Raw genomic sequence first — 20,102 nt, 5'->3', positions numbered from 1 at the left:
ATGTCAGCATAATAAGTAAGCCACCTCTGCCTCTGCTGTTGGCTTGTGCTCCTGGGTCAGAAGGCTGACTTGTTCCTTTTCCACAGTAAATCTACCTGCCCTGGTGGCTATCTTAACTGTTGCTTTGCAAGGGCAAGAGGAGACACCACAGCCACTCAAGGTCCTTTTCTTGAATCCTTTGGGGTTTCCTCACATTTCTGATTGGTCTTGACAATGGATTAGCTTCAACACGAACAAGATATACCTTACCTTAAATGAAAACGGATAGGAAGTCTGCTGGGAGCTTCTGGATGTTTAGTTTATGGCTGTGAGAAGCCAGACATGACGATTCATGTCTGTAATACCATCAGTCTGGAACCAGAGTGTTCAAGACTAGCCAGGGCCATGTAGAAAATGTCCTGGCTGCCCTCAGCTACACAGGAGACTTTGCCTCAGAAAACAACAAACGACCCAGGAGTGTTGTCACCTCAGCACTCAGAGATAGAACTGGAACCAGAGTGTTCAAGACTAGCCAGGGCCATGTAGAAAATGTCCTGGCTGCCCTCAGCTACACAGGAGACTTTGCCTCAGAAAACAACAAACAACCCAGGAGTGTTGTCACCTCAGCACTCAGAGATAGAAGGATCAGAGATTCAAATTCAAGGTCGGCTTGGCCTATAGATTGAGCTGAAGGTCAGTCAGTCTGGGGAACTTAGTCTCAAAACACAGAGTGAGTGGCAAAGAGATTGGACTCACTCACTACGGTTGAACTCTTTTTTCCGGAGCTGAGGTCCGAACCCAGGGCCTTGAGCTTGCTAGGCAAGTGCTCTACCACTGAGCTAAATCCCCAACCCTACGGTTGAACTCTTACCAAGCATGGGTAGAAGGTCCCTAACTTCAATCTCAGTGCAGAAGGGAGGGGCTGCTGCTTGCCCCCAGGAAAGCAGAGTTGAGGAAGATTGGGGGATCATGCATAGCCGGCCAAGACTAGGCAGTACTACTGCTTAGAGAGCATAGGAGAGCCAGGCCCAGCCCTGGAGTTCGATTCCAGTGCAAGCTGGGGTCCTCCACTATGTTATTGGCTCCAGTCAAATCTCGCAGGGTGTCCCAATGCCCCTCTTCTCAGTACTGGGGAGATGGGGCGAATTGGGATGATGGTAACAGCTCCCTAGAAGGAGGGCTCCACAAGGAGGCTGAAAGATCCTTCTACCAGGAAGGTCCGGTTCCGCACCCCACCCGGACCCCAGTTACACTCGGCCCAGGACGCGCTGGTCCCCCCTCCACTCGCAGTCACTTGGTCGGCGCCACTGCATCTTGTGTGTGCCGGGCCCGCCCGCACTGCGGGGACAGGCGCGGAGCCGCCCTGGGCGCCCGGCACTCGCTGGCCGTGGTCTGGGACGCGCGGGCGGGCGGAATGGCGCGGATCCGAGGCTGTTAGCGCGGCGGCCGGCACCGCGGGAAAGCCATGGCCCGGCGGCGACGTCGCGCCTGCATCGCCCTCTTCCTGGTGCTGCTCTTCGCCTTCGGCACGCTCATGGGGCTGCGCACGCTCAAGGCCCCGGACGGGCTGCCTGCACTGGGCCCAGGCCCGGAACTAGCACCGTTCGAGCGGCGTCCCGAGGGGAACCCTGCTCCCGCTCGGGCCCCGGCTGCCCCCGCTGCGCCGCCGCCGCCTCCGCCGCGCACCGCCGCCCCGCGCGCCTCGCTGGGCCCGGTCGAGGCCGATCCCGCGCCCCGGCAGAGCCAGCGTGTCTACTCCGATCTGCACGCCTTTTACTACTCGTGGTACGGGAGTCCGCGGCGCGAGGGCCACTACATCCACTGGGACCATGTCATGGTGCCGCACTGGGATCCCAAGATCTCGGCCAGCTACCCGCGTGGCCGCCACAGCCCTCCAGATGACTTGGGCTCCAGCTTCTACCCGGAGCTGGGGCCTTACAGCTCGCGGGACCCCGACGTGCTACGAGAGCATATGATCCAGCTCAAAGAAGCAGCCATCGGTGAGTCCCCCGTTCCCCTGGCTAGTCTGTCCCCCAGCTTCTCCTTTCCTTCCTGAACCTCAGTTCTTGATGCCCCGCCACTGGCTCCCTGGTCCCAGCCCCCCGCCAGGCTGACCTGGTAGCCCTTCCCTCCCACTCTTATCCCGGGTCCACTACACACGATCGCCCCTTCCAATTTCCTACTGTACCTTCTGGGCCTTTCTGACCCTCCACAACCCCAGTTCCCTTCCATAGGGTTGTTGGGATGTGCGCGCGGCAGAGGTGTCTCATGCAGGGACAGTAAAAAGACCAGCTGAGAGTCGGTTGGTCTTTCAGGATTTAGGAGAGTGAGGCCTGGGGATCCCGGCCCTTCCAGTCTGGGGTTCAAAGGAGAGCCTGAGGAGGCTTCTGCTTTCACAGCAAGTGCAGGGGAGTGCAACAGCTATGAGGTCCGTCTAGCAGAGCAGAGGGTGGGCACAACACATGAGTGTTTTTATCAACTCCCCAGCCAGCAGAGACTCTGGAGAACCTTCTGCATTACAGGCTGGGGTAGGGGAGGTTCATTTAGTTTAGATTTTGTCATTGAATTCTGTCAGCTTTTAAAGACATATCTTGCTATACCTTGACGTGGTTTATAAATAGGAGGGAGAGCTACAAGGTCAGGATTCAGGTTTAGTGGTGCATGCCAGAATCGTAGCACTTGGGAGGGTGAGGCAGGAGTCCCAGTTTGAAGCCAACCATGTAGTATAGTAGCCAGGCTACACAGTGAGACAGTATCTCCAAAATAATAAATGAATAAACAAATAAGGAGGGGTGTGGGACATACAGAAAGATAATTCGGATGTGGGCTATGCTGTCTAGGTTTGCTTTCTAGATGGCAGTCAAGGCAGGAACTCTCGCCCTTAGGAGCATGGAGATAGGACTTTTCTTCAGGTAGGACTTCAGAGGTAGGGCTGTGACTTCCAGATCAGTTGTGGCATGGCTACTCTTTCCTCTTCGTTCTGCTACTTGATGCGGCACTCCTAAGGCTGGCTCCTACGGCAGCAGCACTTCAGCACTGTAAGAGTGGACAGCTCCGAGACCAGCTGAGCCCTGGGCCTCAGCTCTGTCTAGGAAGCTGGCAGGATCCTGGCCCGAGGTTTTCTGGAATCATGCAGTTGGAGGTGATTTCGGATAGGAAAATCTCTGTGGAGAGCCGAAGTGGCGCACTGTGTGCCACTGAAGGCGTTTCTGTATGTTTAGGCGTTTTGGTTCTCTCCTGGTATCCACCTGGTATGGCTGATGACAACGGGGAGCCCACAGACGACCTGGTACCTGCCATTCTGGACTCTGCCCATCAGTACAACATCCAGGTGAGTCCTCTCATTCTGGAAGATGCCCTTTCTTCTCCTCCCTCCCTTTCCCCTACTCCTCTTCTGGAGTTTCTCACAGTTTGTAACTTCCTGACAGTCCTGGAACTTGCTCTGTAAACCAGGCTGGCCTCCAACTCAGAGATTCACCTGCCTCTCTCCCTCCCAAGTGTTGGAATTAAAGGAATGTACCACCACCACTGCAAAGGGGCACTGCCATAAGGTTAGTGTGGGGTGGCTAGGGATAACAGATTCATAGCAAGTGTCCTGTACTGGAAGAGGGTCTAGCAGGCTGTGTCAACTGTTACCATCTTTATTGAGAAAACTAAATAGGGGACAAAGAAGTATCACTTTCTAATATTTACCTTTATTTTTCAAATTTTGTGTGTGTTTATCTCTGTGTGAGGATGTGCAGGTGCCTGCAGAGGCCAGAGGCATTAAGATCCCCATGGAGCTAGTCTAGTCAGCTGATGTGTGTGCTGGGAACTCAGGTCCTTTGGAAGAGCAGCCAGTGCATTTAACCGCTGAGCCTTCTCTCCAGTCCCTTCACTTTTACTGAGTAATAGAGGCTAGGTTGGAGACCCTGATCTTGGATACTGGGCAGGCAAGAGCCAGAGAGACCTGCAGACAGAATTCTAGACTCCACTGCATGTAGCACAGGACAGTGCTGGGCCTCCATAAGCAGGCTCATCTTTGAGTGGAAGGATACGTGTGTGGCCATATTCCTCAACACATCAATAGAGGAAGTCAGTCCAACTTCTGTGGTGAGGGGAGAAAAATGACCGAGAAGCCCCCTCCCCTCCCGAGGTCACCCCTGGCAGGTTTAACAGATCCTGGCACATTTTCCATTGGCAGAGAGTAGGTATACATCTCCTTGTGCTCATGATTGGAGATGACAGAGATGGAAACTTGAACACCATCCTGCAGTGACCCAAAATGCTTCCTGGATACCCTGTTGTGTAACATGGACAAGCCTTCCCCCTTCATCTTTGATCTGAAGGGCAGTGACAAACTTTATTGAGCCCATCCTGGTCAGGCATTCCTGAACTCAGCCCCTCCTACAAGCCAGGGTTGGGGGCAGTAATCTGTATGTGTTCTGTATTCGCCTGACACGCGACTCCTCTATTTGTGGCAGGTGGCCTTCCATATCCAACCCTACAAGGGCCGGGATGACATCACTGTCCATGACAACATCAAGTACATCATTGACACGTAAGATGGGGATCTAGATGGGAGCGGGGAGAGAAGGGATGGAGGGCCTGGCCAGGCAGTACAGGCTGGAATATGTGTGTTCCAAACAGTTGTTTCACAGTGAGGGTGCTGGGTTGAGCCAGGTAGCTGAGTTTGTCTGGTTCTGGGGCCATAACTGAGTCTTGTTTTAGTCTCCAAGTGTTTCATACATGCTTGTACATATTCACTAAAATACTGTCCAGTGCCCACATATATTAGTTATTATCTTTAGCAACGTTTCTGACTTGGTACTTAGAATCTAGTGCTTGGGGGGGGGGGTGCCACAGAGCTCCCAAACCAAGAAGTGAGAAACGACAGTAATCTGTAGTATGAAAAAAATAAATAAAAACAATAAAAAGCAAAGTGAAGTTTTGTGTTAAGAATGTGCCCAAGAAGGATTTCTTCTTTTATGGTTCTGGAGATCAAACTCAGGGAGGGTCCTTTGCATGCTCAGCACGAGTGTGAGCTGGTACCTTCTGTCCCAGTTTTCAAGGAATTGCTTTAGAATGGTGATGTGTGCTTCTCTGCGAGGACAGGTTATATGTCCTGACATCTAAAAAGCTGACTCTTGCTTTCTGTGTGAGAATACAGTCTGTTGGCCATCTGTTAGCTGAGCAAGAGCCCTCACCAAGGACCAAAGTTGTTAGGCACTTTTGATCTTGGACTTCCCAGCTCCTAGAACTGACATATAAATGTGGTTGTTAAGCTACAAGGAATGAGTGGGCCTAATTTAGGCTGGCCTTGAGCTCTTTTTGTTGAGTGTGACCCTCAGCTCCTGCTCTGTTGTTCTTAAGCTTCTCAAGTGCTGGGACACAGGCATGTGTCAACTGGCCAGAGGCCCTGGATTTAGTAGATTCAATCCCCAACTGTTTTTTTTAAAAAGTTTTATTTATTTTTTTTTAAAGATTTATTCATTTATTATATATAAGTACACTGTACATGTCTTCAGACACACCAGAAGAGGGCATCGGATCTCTTTACAGATGGTTGTGAGCCACCATGTGGTTGCTGGGAAATGAACTCAGGACCTCTGGAAGAGTAGTCGGGTGCTCTTAACCACTGAGCCATCTCTCCAGCCCAAAAGTTTTATTTTTTACTATATGCATATGTGTGTCTGTGTGTGGCCAGAAGCCAGAAGAGGAAGCTGGAGTTACAGGCATGTAACAAGTTGCCTAATGTAGGTGCTGGAAGCAGAATTCAGATTTTCTGGAGGCACAGCAATTACTTTTAATTTCTAGCCATTTCTTCAGCATAATGATTCTTTTAAAAAGCAATTTTAAAAATCATATTTGCCTTCCCCACTCCTCCCAGATCCATCCCTCATCCCTGCTCCCAGTTTTTTAAAATGTCGGCTCTGGCTAGGCATGATGGCACATGCCTTTAATCCCAGCAATTAGAAGGTAGAGGCAGGTTAATTTCTTAGTTCAGGGTTAGCCTGGTCTAGTGAGCTCCAGGTCACATGAGATGCCATATCAAACAAAATATTGATGATAGTGATGTTAGATCTGCAAAGCTCTGGAGAAAGGAGAAACTGCAGGCAAAGGCCAGTTAGGAAGTGGAATCTCATGGGTAGTAGCAGGAATGACAATCAGTAAGGTCAGACCAGAAACGGTAGCCCTTACAGGTCATGGTAAGGAGTGGTCAGATCATACCCTATAGGAAGGCAGAAATGAAGGCTAGACACCTATTAGGAGGTGGCCAGGCTGGGGAGAAGAGGCTTAGGGATGACAGGTCAGAGGGGGCTGAGAAGGGAGGCAGGCTAATACTTGGAGGCATAGGCTCAATATGTGACCTGCTGGATCCCAGACTGCTGTGAACACAGAAAAAGATCTCCCCTGTGGCTAATCTTACCACAACCAACTTCAGCCTCTCCCTCCTGCTCCTCAGGTATGGCTCCCATGGTGCATTTTATCGGTATAAGAATAGCATGGGCAAGAGCCTCCCACTCTTTTATATCTACGACTCCTATCTGACATCCCCCGAGGCCTGGGCCCACCTCCTGACACAAAACGGGCCTCACTCTATCCGCAACACTCCCTATGATGGGGTCTTCATAGCTCTGCTTGTGGAGGAGAGCCACACCCACGACATCCTTGCTGCGGGATTCGACGGAATGTACACCTACTTTGCCTCCAATGGCTTCTCCTTTGGCTCCTCCCACCAGAACTGGAAAGCTGTGAAGAATTTCTGTGATACCAACAACCTCATGTTCATCCCTAGTGTGGGGCCTGGGTACATTGACACCAGCATCCGGCCCTGGAACAACCATAATACTCGAAACAGAGTCAACGGCAAGTACTATGAGACAGCCCTGCAGGCAGCCCTGACTGTGAGGCCTGAGATAGTCTCCATCACCTCCTTCAATGAGTGGCACGAGGGCACACAAATCGAGAAAGCTGTCCCCAAGACGACGCCGACTCGCCTGTATCTGGACTACCTGCCTCACCAGCCCAGCCTTTATTTAGAGCTGACCCGACGCTGGGCAGAGCACTTCATCAAGGAAAAGGAGCAATGGCTGATGTGAGGGGACCATCACTATCACCCAAACAAACCTCAACAGATCACCAAGCTGGTTCAGCTGAGGATACAGGCACTCACTGGTCCCAAGCAGCAGCTGGGAGCTTGTGGGTAGACCAGCTAGCTCACGGAGAACAGAGCCTGGCACTTGAACTGGTGGTGCTGGGAAGCAAGGCATGATGAAGCAGGAGGGGACAAATGACTGCAATGGCTTAAGGAAGCTCCACGGCCCTCAGCTTTCAGCTTCGGCAGGCAGTTGTATAGTGGAGTTGTGCGAGCCACTCTGCTTGGAAGGGTCTCAGGGTTCTAAGCTAGCATGCACCGTACTTCCTTTGGACAGCCACCCTGCCACATCTTCCCGAACACAGGGAACATTTGACACTTCTAAGAGGACTTTAAGGTCCTGCCAGTAGACTCCTGTGCCCGTAATCAGGAGTACTGAGCACCCACACTCATTATCAAGCACCTGCTGTCAGGTGCTGGGGAACTGGAGCAAGGTTTCTTTCCCAAAGCTTATAGGATCCTGCTTTTGGTTTAATCGTGTAGCTAGCACATCGGCTGTTTTCGCTCTTTGCAGCTACACCCAGGCCTGGGAGTTCAGCTATTTTCTCCTTCAAGACAATACCTCTGTGCTTCGGAGTCTTTCCCAGATGAACATTTAGCTGTAGAGGCGACTAGGTCACACCTTTTAGCGGTTTAGGCCAGGGAGGCCACTTTCAGTGCTACTGTGATTTGTACTAAATACGAAATGGTTTTTGCCGGTGCACATTCCTCTTGCAGCCCTCATAAATGCTGACCATGGTCAGTTTGTGACAAATCAGTGTACGGCTGGGCTTAGTCACAGAAGATTCTAGGAGCTAACATGCCAGAGCTTATTTACAAATAAACTAATGTTACATGCAAGGATCCTTGTTCAAGTAAAACCCGATGAATGTTTTTAGCAAGATTCTTGAAAAGGAAATGTTCACTGGAACCTACTGGACTGGTTTACAGGCTAAAGCTGAGCCGTAACTCTGGGAAATGGATGGAGACAGAGGATGAGGTGGAATACTGGTCATTTCAAGGACAACCAGCCCAGTCACTGACACTAAACCCCACCTGACACATCAGCTGGGCTGACCACCCAGCTTGTAGCTTAGCCAAAAGGGCTGGATTTAATCAGTGATAATTTTATCCCATGCGCACACACACACACACACACACACACACACACACACACTGGATATGATATAGCAAGGCAACAGGCAGGCATCCTCAGTGAAACTTAGCTTTTCTGAAGGCTAGCCTACATTAGCTTTTCTGAAGGCTAGCCTACATCAACAGCCATAATGCACATGTGCACATGTATATCTTGACCGAGAAATCCTACCCTAAGGAAATAGATCGAAAGAAAAATAAACCATTTACAACTGTTTGTAGAAGAAATATTTAATAAAGAAATACAGTTCAAATACTTAAAAATAATTATGTAAATACCAGGTAGACATATGAACAAAGATGACTTCTGAGTTAAATAAATTAAACAGAGAACTATACCAATAAATAAGAAAGTCACTGGCTGAAAACAGTCAAGATTTTATTTTTCAATATTATTTCATTTGGAACTCCTAGAATAATTTTCTCCAAATGACCACTCTCCTGTACCCAGAAAGCTCTGGCCAGGGCTCCTAGACTTTGCTGCATTGGTCCTGAGACTTCTAGACTGCATTAGTGCTTCTGGCTGGTTTGAAACCAAATTTCACTGTTCACCAGAAAGCAGCTCTTAATGCATTCTAATTCTGCAGTCAAGTTACTTAACTTATAGGCAGGGCTGGGGTGAGAGGGGCACTTAAAATAATAAGGTCACTCTAAGAATGTTCTTCCCTCCATTCTCGGTTGACACATGAATCTACAGAGTAAATATAACCTTCCCCTGGGTGCAAGGCTCAACCCGAAGCTTCTGGCTGGCCTACAGGATTCAGAGCCAAGGACACTGCCTAAAAAGCTAGGCTACAGATGTAGCTCCAGGAACCTCAGCCAATGAGGCTTTGCCAACCTGTAGTAGACACATAGTATCCAGCATGGTTCTTGGGTCCTCCCAAGTTTCATGAACAGGACCCCTGTGAAGGGAGCAGCCCATATTTCCCCTGGAGGATGGCTGTAGTATTTTCCAGGGCACTGAGGAAGACAGAAGGCAGTTTAAGAGTTTGACTTCTCAGGGCACTGAGCCCACCAGAATCTGAGTAGCCTCTTAGGGATTACCGTCCCACTGTTCAACACACTTGAATCTGAAAAGGCCAGCCATACCAGCAAACGTAGTCCCTGCCTACTTACCACCTCTCTGTGGCCTTAGTGGCTCCAACCATGCAAAAGTAATGAAGGTATGTACGTTTTTGGTCAAGTTTTTGATTTCAAGACAGGGTTTCTATGTGTAGCCCTGGCTGTCCTTGACCTCACAGAGATCTGCCTGCCTCTGTCTCCCAAGTGCTGGGATTAAAGGCATGCATTAACACTGTCTGGTGGGGGCTGGGGATTTAGCTCAGTGGTAGAGCGCTTACCTAGGAAGCGCAAGGCCCTGGGTTCGGTCCCCAGCTCCGAAAAAAAGAACCAAAAACAAAAAACAAAAAACAAAACACTGTCTGGTGAAAATCTGTATTTTAAAGCTTCTCTTTCATCCTCCCTCCCTCACAGACCCCAGTGGCACGAGAAAGATACTTACCAGCCTGAGCGAATAATGCCAAACTTTCCAGGCACAGACAAGTCAACCACAGTAGAGCCAAGACGACACTCAGGGCTTTCACTATCCCCAATTGGCCCCCCATCAATGACAAGGGACAAATGAGGCCAGAGGTCTTGGAACTCCTGAGAATGAGAGGAAGGGCATGGCTATATTAATTCACCTCGAATATTTGGCTCACATTTAAATTGAAGCACTGTCCTCTAAGCAGTGGAGAAACCTCTTAGTTATGGTCAGCTAAGTCATGGGCACAATTAACACCCAGGATCTGATATGCACCAAGTCTGAAGCCACCTTAGGGATACACTCCAAGTTACATCTTTCATAAAAAAAAAAACAAAACCCTTAATGTAAGAAAAGGAAATCCCAAGTACTGCAGGGATGGGGGAGGCCTAGCTCCAAAGAGTGGCATGCTGGGTATGAGCCAGTCTTTCCACATCTGTGTGAGTCATATAAATGACTTCACTCAGGCGCCTACAGTGACGCTCCAGCAGCCTGATCCTAGACCTCAGTGAAGTTAGGATCAGAGCATGGTTGTGGGGTGTATTGTTAACAGAGCTAGATTCCCTCTGCCCCAGGTGAAGAGTCTTCAATGCAGTTAGGCCAGGGTCTTGGCGATAGGGGAATCACAATACCAGCTACAAATCAGATGACTATGCTGGTCCAGGAGTGTTGACAAGGTAAGAACTTACCCCTTCTCTGGGAAGATTCCCACCCGGCCCCACAATGTATAGCCACCAAGAGCAAATAAAGCAGACACTGCATTTCCAAGGCCCCCAGGTCCAGCATAGAAAACCCCATCCCTTTACTGCACCTAATTTAAGTGCTGTAAGAACAGAGCGAAGTTTCTTTGCCTGCTCATCTGCCCTAAACCACACAGTCGAAGGGTTACGGTGATCTTGTCTCAGGCCTATCTGGCAAGTAAAAATAAAATAAGGTCAGGAGTCAAAAATTAGGTGAGGCCAGGTGTGCTGGTACAGAGCCAAAAATGGGGAGGCCTGAGGAGCCTCATTTTGAGTTTCAGGCAGCCTGGGATACACAGTGGTCCCTGTCTCAAACAGAAACATGTCCCCTCCAAAAAGAAAGAGGCCAGAGAGAACTGGCAACAAGTTGGGACTGGGACTGTCATTTAATGGCCATGTGACAGAACAGAACTAATATTTCAAAGTCCCAAATTCTTCTCAGCACTGTTGTCAAGTCTCTGACAATTACTTCCCTCACAAAGCTGTCTTTATTTCCTGTAATCTGTTGTTTTTCTTTGAGATAGGGTCTCTCTATGAAGACCAGAAATTCATTCTGTAAATTAGGCAGGCCGGGAACTCAGCTGATCGCTGAGTCTTCTGAGTGCTGGGGTTAAAGATGTTCACCATCGGGCTGGAGAGATGGCTCAGTGGTTAAGAGCACTGACTGCTCTTCCAGAGGTCATGAGTTCAATTCCCGGCAACCACATGGTGGCTCACAACCATCTGTAAAGAGATCTGGTGCCCTCTTCTGGTGTATCTGAAGACAGCTACAGTGTACTTATATATAATAAATGAATAAACCTAAAAAATAATTAAAAAAAAAAAAAAAAAGATGTTCACCATCACCCCAGCATCTTTTCTATTATTATAGATTCAAAGATACATCTGCTCTCCCTTGGCACCTGCTCCCCCGTGGCCCATCAAGAGAAAACAATTCCAACACTTTCTAAGAGATAAATAAAGCTTCTAGGGGTAGGAGAGATGGTTCAGCAGTTAAGAGCACTGACTGCTTTTGTAGAGGACCAAGGTTCAATTCCCATTACCTACACAGCAGCTCGTAACTGTCAGCACCTCCATATTCCAGAGATCTGACGCCACCACCCAGACATACATGCAAGCAAAACACCAATGTACATAAAATAAAAACAACTCATTAAAAAATAAGTCTCCTGGGGTTGGGGATTTAGCTCAGCGGTAGAGCACTTGCTTAGCAAGCGCAAGGCCCTGGGTTTGGTCCCCAGCTCCGGAAAGAAAAGAAAAAAAAAAAAAATAAGTCTCCCTAAATAACTCAGGCTGACCTTGAGATTTTCTTACCTTGGCCTCTTTGTTCTGGCATTACAAGTGCACCACCTGCCCCCTTTCAAGATTCTTTCCTTTGGATACCCTCCCCTAACCAACACCAAATGGGTAACCTTTTCACCTACGCACCATAGGCCCCAATTTCTGCCAGGCAATCCCATTACAGTGTCAGCCATGTTGGTTTTGAGGAAACAGCAGTCGATTCTCACCTCAACACTCAGAGAACTGGCCTGGGAGCTGAGGTTGGCACTCGTGAGTGCAAGTGGTCCCCCAAACATTTGGGCCAAGTCCAGCATAAAGGCATGGTCAGGAATTCGGATGCCAACGAGCTGTGAAGCAAAAGGAAGAGAGAATATGAGAAAGGCATTAAGGGCTTGAAGGAGTCTGATTTAGATGCAGAAAAAGCTAAAATCTGACTCACAGGAGTAAAGGGGTTGAGGTCTTTGTTGAGCTCCTCTGAGCGTTCCATCACCAGGGTCACAGGTCCTGGGAACAGGTCTTCCAGGAGCTCCCTAGGTACTCTCACCTGACAGTACCTGCAGGCAAAGGAGCACAAATCCACGCCAAATCACCCTGATGAACCTTTCCTGGACTTAGAGCGGATGCCAGAGAGGTCCTCTGCGTGTATAACGAACGATATCTACCTAACTCTCTACTTCCTTTTCCTCGGGGCTCTGACATTAAGACAGACTCCACAGAGTATCCCGGGCTTTTAGTCTTCACCCTTGTTTTGGGGACAAAACCACAGCGCCGTGACACGTGAATACAACTCCAAATTGTCTTATCTTCTGGAAGACATTACCCCGAAACCAGCCTCCCCTCTGCACATCACAAGAGCACCAAGTGAGGAGTGCCACGCTCGCCTAACTCAGCGTTTCGACCCACTGTCTACAGAGGATCCTGGCAAGCGTTAAGCGTTCCCAACAAATTTCCAGTTCCGGATTCCTCGGTGAGCCAGGACAAGCCCCTCCCGCGCTCGGCGCCTCAGTCTCCCAAGGCTGTCACCGGAAACCCCTCCCGCGGTGCCGCCCCCAACGGGGCCGGGTCGGGGCAGCCTTACCTGTAGACGTCGGCCACGCGGCCCAGGCACACGGCCAGCGGCTTGGCCTCACTGCGGCCCTTGAGGCGATACACACAGCTCAGAGCCGCCGAGCAGCTCGCCGAACAGGCCAGACCGTACAGCGTGTCAGTTGGGACCGCCACCACGGCGCCAGCGCGCAGCTCGGCCACGGCGGCCCGCAGCGCCTCGGTCCAACCGGAGCGCTCGGGGCTTGCGGCCTCCACGGCCTCGCTCTCCGGAAGCCGCAGCAGCCGGGCCCCTGGAAGCGCCGGAGCGGGCGCGGGAGGGCGTAGAAGGCGGCAGCCGCGGCTAGAGCCCGCTGGCCCATCGCTCAGCCCCATGCCGGCGGCCACAGCGGCCCTCAGCCCCGCACACGGACGCGCAGTAGACATCCGTCCAGACTCGCTTCCGGGAGGAAGTGACGCACGAACTCAACTTCCGGCCGGCGAGCCTCGGCCCCGCCTCCGCGCCGGGCAGCTTAAAGGGACCGCGACCCCCATGCGACTAGAAGAACGGTGGGGACGGGGCGGGGCTCGGCTTAGCGGAATCATCGCGCGGCGCGGGGGCCGGGGCGGACTGCAAAGGGGTGGTGGGCGGGTGGCACGGGCGGCGATGGAGTGGGGCCCCGGCGCAGGCTGGTCACGGGGGTGAGAGCGGGCCCGCGGGGCGGTGGGTTGGGGCCGCGACCTCGCGCCTCCCAGCGCCGGCCCTGACGCGGTCTCTCTCCCGGGCAGGGAGGCTGCCGGCGTGGACCGTGGGAAGGCGGGGCTGGGGCTCGGCGGGAGGCCACCCCCGCAGCCGCCCCGAGATGAACGCGCCCAGCAGCTGCTGGACGCCGTGGAACAGCGGCAGCGGCAGCTCCTGGACACCATCGCCGCCTGCGAGGAGATGCTGCGGCAGCTGGGCCGGCGGCGCCCGGAACCGGCTGGTGGCGGGGTCAGTGCCCACTCTGGGCTGGGCCTGGGGAGGTGGGGTCTTCCCACTGACTGCACTGGCCAAGCTCGCGCCCCCGCCCCAAAGGAGGCAGGTGGAAGAGCATCCCCACGGCTTTACACTTAATTTCCTTTGATCTGAGTGAGGTTTTGAAAAAGTATGGTACTGTCGAAATGCCAAGTGGCCATATTCTTGCGGGGCCTAACTTAAGGCCTTTCCTCCGGGCTCATTTTCCCCCCTTTCTGTTCCACCTAGAACGGTTCAGCCAAGTCCGGAGCGTCGCCCCAGCCATCTGTATCCACCAGAGGTGGCCTTCCAAAGGATGCTGGCGATGGAGCTGCAGAGTCTTGATCATTCCCTATACGGGCACCCTGACTTCTGTCCCTTTCCAGGGCCGATGGCTGGACTCTGACCAACTCCCTTCACCAAAAGGGGCCAGTCTTCACTGGCAGTTGCTGGTACTTGGCCCTCAGCCTGGGATGGCAACTCTACTAACAGCTGGGTTCATTCCCACGTCGTCCTGGCTGAAGGCAGTACTGTGCTTTGAAATGTAGCCAATGAACATCCAGTGTTGAATATTCGGATTCGAGAAGGCCAGCAGTGCTGGCCGGAGTGGTGTGGTCTGCTTTGGGGGTTCCAGGTGGTATTATATGTTCATTTCATGCTTGGGGGGCGCCCAGCCCCACAAAACACTTCAGCAGAGTCTTGATTAAAAGGAAACATGCAGACCCTTAGTGACTGACCTTTCCTTTCTGTCCCTCCAAGACTTGATGGCTGGTAGTGGGAAGAGAATCTCAACCAGGGACAGGGATGGGAAGTAATGCCACAGGTACTACCAGATTTAAATAAGCATTTAATTAAGATTTCATTAGTATTTAATATTGCTTTTTTCAATTCCAAAAAGTTAAATTTTCACTTCATAGCAGATATCTTAAAGTACAACATTAAGTTTATACAAAATGAGCAATTAAGCAAACACCATTATTTCACATTCTTCAAAAATACAAATTCGTATTCTTTTTGGGGGTTGGAGGTTTCTTCCTTTGGAAGTACTGAACCTGTAACGTTTTCATATCGCTCAGTGGAAGTCTGTTGTTCCCATGGTTTACATTTAAAATAAATTTGATACTTTTACATAATTCAAATAAAACTATTTGGGACTTAAAAACTTGTCACCAAGACCACTGGCCAATCATTAGTTTGTGTTAGAAAAGGGGAGAGTTTGTGGCCTTTTCTGGCTAGATTTGAGCCAGACAAACAGAAAAGCCTGTTTTCCAGCCACCATCCCCAAAGTGGGACAAGGGGGAGTTCTCAGGAGAAGGGCAACCTCAGTGACATTTTCTCCAAAGCACAAAAGATGCAGACTGTCGACTCAAAAACAGCCCTTGGGAAGCCTGAGAACACCCGAGGCAAGGGGAGGCAAGCCTCTGACTTGGCACCTCAAGGGCCATGAGGATATTGCAATAAACACCCTAGATTTTGATGGAAAAAAGTTTTATGAAAACATTTCCTGTAAAAAGAAAAAGTAGAAATTGCATTGAATTGAGAAAGTGACATGACATCACCTATTTTTGTCCCAGTAGGCCACCACCCAAGGAGCAGTGTATGATTTTTAAATGCCAGTTCTAGAAAAAGTTTGTACTATAATATATCTTGACAGATCCAATTTAACTTGCGCTTTCAATGTGGACTGAGAAGCCCCTGTGCCACCTGGAGAACTGAGAAATGCCAGGCTGATGACCAACCTCCCCAAGAGCAGGGGCATAAGAAACAAGACCCCTTTTTCTTACCCCAAGACTATGTAAGAAACAGACCAAACAGACAGACCAATCAGAAATATGTGGTATCATCTAGTTTTGTGGCTCATCCCCTTCTACCTCAGAGATGGACAATTTCCCACCCATGTCACAGCAAAACCACTTGCAAACTTCATCTGTGAAACTCTCGCTTTGGCTGAAGTATATTTAAAATGCCTCTACAGCCGGGATTCAAGACTAAATGGGAGCTGGTGAGGGAGATTATTAAAGGCTTAGGAAGTGGATTTGATGAAGCATGGAAGTCGTTCTGCACCAACACCGGTGGTGCAGAGAGTAGTACAGAAATGGCTTGTGCTGCCTGCCCCTTCCAACATATTTCTGATTGGGGGTGTGAAAAAGCCGTAAATGTGCAACAGTAGCGCAGGTCCACAAATCAAGTCGCAGTGACGCTGGAGAAGCCTTTCCCTTCAATGGATGGGATTACAGATATGAAAGTCAAAGGTGCCAGGATTCTACCTAGGAACAACCGACCCTTCCTTTCAGGAATTGTTTCTGTCCTGGGGGGAGAGGGGAAAGAGAGCAGGGGGACCAAGAAGCCGTGAAAAGGAGCTTCAACAACGGTCTGAAGAAACAGCTGCAGCAGTTCCTCCGAGGGTCTGAGGGGGGCGCCCCGGACACACGGGAAAGGCTTGCATAGATTGAGCAGCTGCTGAGATGCTAAGAGCGGTTTCCAATGGACAGCTTCAACACAGAGCTGAAGGAGCAGAAAACCAGGCCAGGCCAGGGCAGGCCAGGGCCATGTGGGATAACGACTGTCAAGCTACGCATATATTGCACCCAAGTAAGTGCTCTTTTTACACCTCAACTTAACTTTTATTCTGAGCAAAAAATAAAACTTTGTGGAAAGTATATATGTATATATATACATACACAATAGAAATTGCACCAATTGGGTTAAAGATAAAGTAACCTAAAGTGCTTTTTATTTTATTATTTCTTTAAAATATCAATATGAGGTTCTGCAAATTTGTCCCTCTGGACACATTCAGCATCATACAAAGCCTCAGGAAAACCTCAAGCACTTCCATTACCCCGTCAGCCTACTGCCTTAACCCGGAACACCACCTTTTCCCATTTATTGACTCTGAAAGGGAAGAGAAGCCCTGCTACATTCTACCTAGAGGGCTCTCCACATCTCAAGGCCTCTCCTAAACTAGAGTAAGTCAATAAATGACAGCACTCCTGTGGCCAAACTAGTGCTGCCCCATGAGATTGGTCAGACCCCGTCAGGGAGCCTGAGCTATCTTCCCTCGGCCTTACCTTCCTGCCTGGGAAGGGCCACATTTATAAGGCAGTTTGGTGGGACCAAGATTACCTGACCACCTCCTAGGTCCACAGCCCCACTGCTGACCAGTGGTCACCCCAGTAGGCTCTGCAGGGGGACAGTGGTGATGGCTGCTGTGGAAGGAAAGGCTTAAAGTGACCTGCTTGAACTCACTCTTCTTGGCCTTACCTAACCTATGGTCATTCCCTGGAGAAAACACTCTTTCCATGAAGGGTCTTTCTGGCTCTTGTTTAGCTGGGAGACTCCGTCTTCTCCAAGGTCCTTGGCATTAGGGGTAGGGCTTGTGGAAGGATGGGGGAGGACTGCTGGTAACGATGGCAGAAGTGTCTGCCATGGGTCACACAGCAGCTCTGCACAACCACTGACTGCAAGCAAAGCCCTCACTTCCCAAAAGCTCTTTGGATCTGAGAGTCTCATGTGTTCTAAAATCACTGAACTCCTTCACCTAGCAACACTTTGGTCTCAACACTGCTCAAATGTTTCTTCACTACCCCAACTGTGGAGGGTGAAAAGCCAATGACCCAGGAATGGACATTAGGAGCACAGCCCTAGCTAGCCAAGAAGCCATATTTAAACCATTAAAGCCTTCCACACATCCTCCCTAGGCTCCTGTTTCCTATGTCAGCAGCTCCCAGCCATCACAGGCAGAGTAAGCGGGAGGGCCATCACTGCCTCTTGGTACAAGCTCACTTGCAAAGCTTCCTGTGAGTGCAAATCCCAGAGACAGCAAAGGACAAACCTACACCCAAGCAGTTGGTCCCCAGAAGGACTAACCATTGTGCCAATAGAGGGCTCTTCCTACCTTTTGGATTTCTGCGGAGGTCTATGGTCACCCAAACCCATCAACTTTTTTTGGGGGGAGGGGTGTAGAACATCAGAAATTCACATTCCTGGAATGGGAGATCAGCTGCTTGTACCTGTGCCGCTTCTCAATACTGCTGCCATGACCCTCTTGGCCAGTTGTCCTTAAATATCTTGCCTGAAGACAAGGGTCACCATCCTAGCTGGCCCTAAGGCTCAACCTACACAGCTCTCTGGTTGTCCTGTTGGGGCACCGGACCCTGCTTCTTGTGGGAGGCAAAGGCCTCCTCTAGTCTCCGGATCCAGCTACCTTCTGAGCTTGCCAAACACCAATGGCCACCAAAGAACAGCCACACCCCATTCTCCTATAGATTGTACTTATGTTTGAAGAGGCAATAACCTGGAGTCAAAGGCAAGGAGATGGGTGTAATTCTATGGACTAATAAAAAAAGTCCTGTAACAACTCAACGAAACACTCCAAATGAGGTAACTGACTGCGAGCTTCAGGCTTTTTGGTGGAAGGGGATTTTTTGTTTTACCCTGAGTAGAATATCATCATTTTAGGTTTTTATTCCTGTTTGTTTAGAGATCATGTCACCGTTTGCACTGTATGAGGCTGTATGCAAGTCTAAGAGACAAGAGCGATGCAGGTGGGAGAGGATGACAGAAAAGCCTCGCTAGAACTGGGTACCAGATGCCTGCCGACCGCCTGAAGCCTCGTCCAGCTCCCTTAGCTCGTACTTTCCCTGGAAAAGCAGCCCTTCTGCTCTGAGGAAACAAACGTCACCCAAGGCAGGCAGACCCTGGCAGCCGCTGGCCACGAGCCTCTCATTTACTTTAGGATAAAATAAGGCGCTTCCTTAGGAGAGATGAACTCCAAGCCTCAAGCACTGACAAGCACTGAGAAATGGGAAGAGCCAAGAAGGCAAAGACTGTGGCTGTGCTAGAGATCGCTTTAGCATTATCAACAGAGCTGTCAACAGTTGCCTCGGCCCTGCAGAACCACATCTTCACTACGGCCAGGAGGCCTGCAGCTGCCCCCTAGGACTGAGCAGGATACAGGGCACGGCCCTCTGCTTCTACTCCAAGCTCCACAGAAACCAAGCCAACAACAAACACCTCTCCCTGTCTAACTCACAGCTCTCCTCTGCCCTTGCCATTACCCGCTGTCACAGCGCGGTGGTCTGGCCCTCCAGGTGCTGCCTCAGATTAAAGACACAGAAGAGCAACACCCGGCACAGTGAACTCTCCTGCCCAATCCACAATGACCCCAGTGCAAATGATGGGCAGTACCAAATTGATGGAAACCACACCCTTTCATTTAGAACTTTTATGCATACAAGTAACCTTAATTTCCAAGTTCACATAACAATAAGCAAAAGTGACATACAGTGCAGCCAGACAGTTCACTTATAACTTAGCTTTTTTTTTTTTTTCTTTTTTTGTTTTTTCCTCCAAAGATCAGTTCCTTAAAATGGATGTTCCTGGGGTATGAGTAAAGAAAATATGTCTGAAAGGTGAGGCTTTCAGATGGCAGATTTCTTCATCCTTCCAATTTCTGACCCCATGACGGCAGGCAGCATCACACCCGGCCGGCACTCCCTGCTCACCCTGTTCCTGGAGGGGTGCGCACAGGCCCTTCCCCTGGAGAAGCTGCTGGCCAGGCTCTTTCCTCTACCCCTGCAGTAGTGCTTCACTGTGAACCGGATTGGACGGGGTGTCCAGGCTCTGGAGGGACAGGAACTCTGACACATCCATGGCACTTAACATTTTGGAGGGTCTGAGGAGCCTCAGCCTGTCTGCTTTGCTCACAGGAAGAGGGTCCGGTGGAGGAGGATGAGGGGGGCAGGGATGAGGGAGAAGTCTAGGGTGGCAGTTGCAGGCTGGGCCCATCAGGAGGCTGGGGGTTCGGCTCTGGAGGGGGTGGGGAAGAACATCCCTTTCTCCGGCCGGCCGCCCGCTCCTTCGCAGAGTCCCGGCACGCACACTGACACTGACAGGCCTCCTCTTGTTTGATGATGATCACAGGAACACTGAGGCCAATCTGCTGAACAGAGCTCCCTGTGAGAGAGGCGAGAGAGACTGCTCTTCAAGTGGCCAGGAACAGGCATGAGGGGTAGGGGAGTAAAGGGCTGGGGAGAACTGAATGCTGGGAGGCAGGCATGATAGGTAGGAAAGACACCATGCTTTGGGTTTTGCTGTGCTTTAAATTGGTCCAGGTTTTTTCTCAGGGAAAAAGCCTGTGAGGATTCTCCCATCCAAGATGATGCTTCTTTCTTAGAAGAGCTATCCACATAATCTAGGTGCACCCTGTCTCCCTGCCGTGTCAGTGCAGCTATAGCAGGCACCACCCTTCTCCTCTTCATACTCTGGGCTCTTCCTTTTATTAAACTT

At 50.5% G+C, this 20,102-nt stretch overlaps 4 protein-coding genes across 9 annotated transcripts in view; 2 read left to right on the top strand and 2 right to left on the bottom strand.

Moving 5' to 3' along the window:
* The first annotated feature begins 1,321 nt into the window (after positions 1–1,321).
* On the top strand, positions 1,322–8,460 carry Maneal (mannosidase, endo-alpha-like). The gene is given in 5 exon segments (NM_001431206.1): positions 1,322–1,979; positions 3,201–3,310; positions 4,443–4,519; positions 6,425–8,333; positions 8,360–8,460. Coding segments are annotated over 4 exon segments (1,359 nt in total). The 5' UTR covers positions 1,322–1,444; the 3' UTR covers positions 7,062–8,333; positions 8,360–8,460.
* Positions 8,461–8,466: 6 nt separating this feature from the next.
* Yrdc (yrdC N(6)-threonylcarbamoyltransferase domain containing) lies at positions 8,467–13,292 on the bottom strand. 2 transcript variants are annotated; one of them, XM_087549578.1, is made up of 5 exons: positions 12,873–13,292; positions 12,234–12,348; positions 11,942–12,141; positions 9,753–9,895; positions 8,467–9,211 (listed from the first exon to the last, which is right to left on the bottom strand). In XM_087549578.1, the coding sequence occupies exons 1-5, from the start codon at positions 13,262–13,264 to the stop codon at positions 9,039–9,041; spliced, it is 1,023 nt and encodes a 340-aa protein (XP_087405704.1). In that variant the 5' UTR covers positions 13,265–13,292; the 3' UTR covers positions 8,467–9,038.
* A 60-nt stretch (positions 13,293–13,352) lies between these two features.
* Positions 13,353–14,539, top strand: C5h1orf122 (similar to human chromosome 1 open reading frame 122). Of its 2 annotated transcripts, none has more exons than XM_087549975.1 (3): positions 13,353–13,387; positions 13,607–13,808; positions 14,061–14,539. In XM_087549975.1, the coding sequence occupies exons 1-3, from the start codon at positions 13,371–13,373 to the stop codon at positions 14,154–14,156; spliced, it is 315 nt and encodes a 104-aa protein (XP_087406101.1). In that variant the 5' UTR covers positions 13,353–13,370; the 3' UTR covers positions 14,157–14,539. The 2 variants fall into 2 exon arrangements, with proteins under 2 accessions (XP_087406101.1, NP_001102148.1); NM_001108678.1 differs by lacking the exon at positions 13,353–13,387 and adding an exon at positions 13,426–13,519 and having other exon boundaries at positions 14,061–14,463.
* A 106-nt stretch (positions 14,540–14,645) lies between these two features.
* The window catches only part of Mtf1 (metal-regulatory transcription factor 1), a 46,622-nt gene continuing 41,165 nt past the window's right edge, over positions 14,646–20,102 (bottom strand). For 3 of the 4 annotated variants that reach the window (XM_087549971.1, XM_087549973.1, XM_087549972.1), the window contains one exon: positions 14,646–19,769. In XM_087549971.1, the coding sequence (XP_087406097.1) occupies positions 19,573–19,769 (197 nt within the window). In that variant the 3' untranslated portion in view covers positions 14,646–19,572. 4 annotated transcript variants of the gene reach the window in all.

The sequence above is a fragment of the Rattus norvegicus genome, chromosome 5, assembly GCF_021556685.1.
Source record: "Rattus norvegicus strain SHRSP/BbbUtx chromosome 5, alternate assembly SHRSP_T2T, whole genome shotgun sequence".
NCBI lineage: Eukaryota > Metazoa > Chordata > Mammalia > Rodentia > Muridae > Rattus > Rattus norvegicus.
Note: the sequence above shows the minus strand (reverse complement) of the source record. Positions and strands in the feature narration are given on the sequence as shown.

Bases quoted from the DNA above. Each gene is read 5' to 3' on its own strand.
- Yrdc (XM_087549578.1), bottom strand. From the start codon at position 13,264: ATGTCTACTGCGCGTCCGTGTGCGGGGCTGAGGGCCGCTGTGGCCGCC. The intron at 12,349-12,872 runs GTAAGGCTGCCC...CTTTGCCTGCAG, and splicing joins CGCGTGGCCGACGTCTACAG to GTACTGTCAGGTGAGAGTAC. The intron at 9,896-11,941 runs GTGCGTAGGTGA...TCTCATTCTCAG, and splicing joins GGCAGAAATTGGGGCCTATG to GAGTTCCAAGACCTCTGGCC.
- C5h1orf122 (NM_001108678.1), top strand. From the start codon at position 13,485: ATGGAGTGGGGCCCCGGCGCAGGCTGGTCACGGGG. The intron at 13,520-13,606 runs GTGAGAGCGGGC...TCTCCCGGGCAG, and splicing joins GGCGCAGGCTGGTCACGGGG to GGAGGCTGCCGGCGTGGACC. The intron at 13,809-14,060 runs GTCAGTGCCCAC...TGTTCCACCTAG, and splicing joins CGGAACCGGCTGGTGGCGGG to AACGGTTCAGCCAAGTCCGG.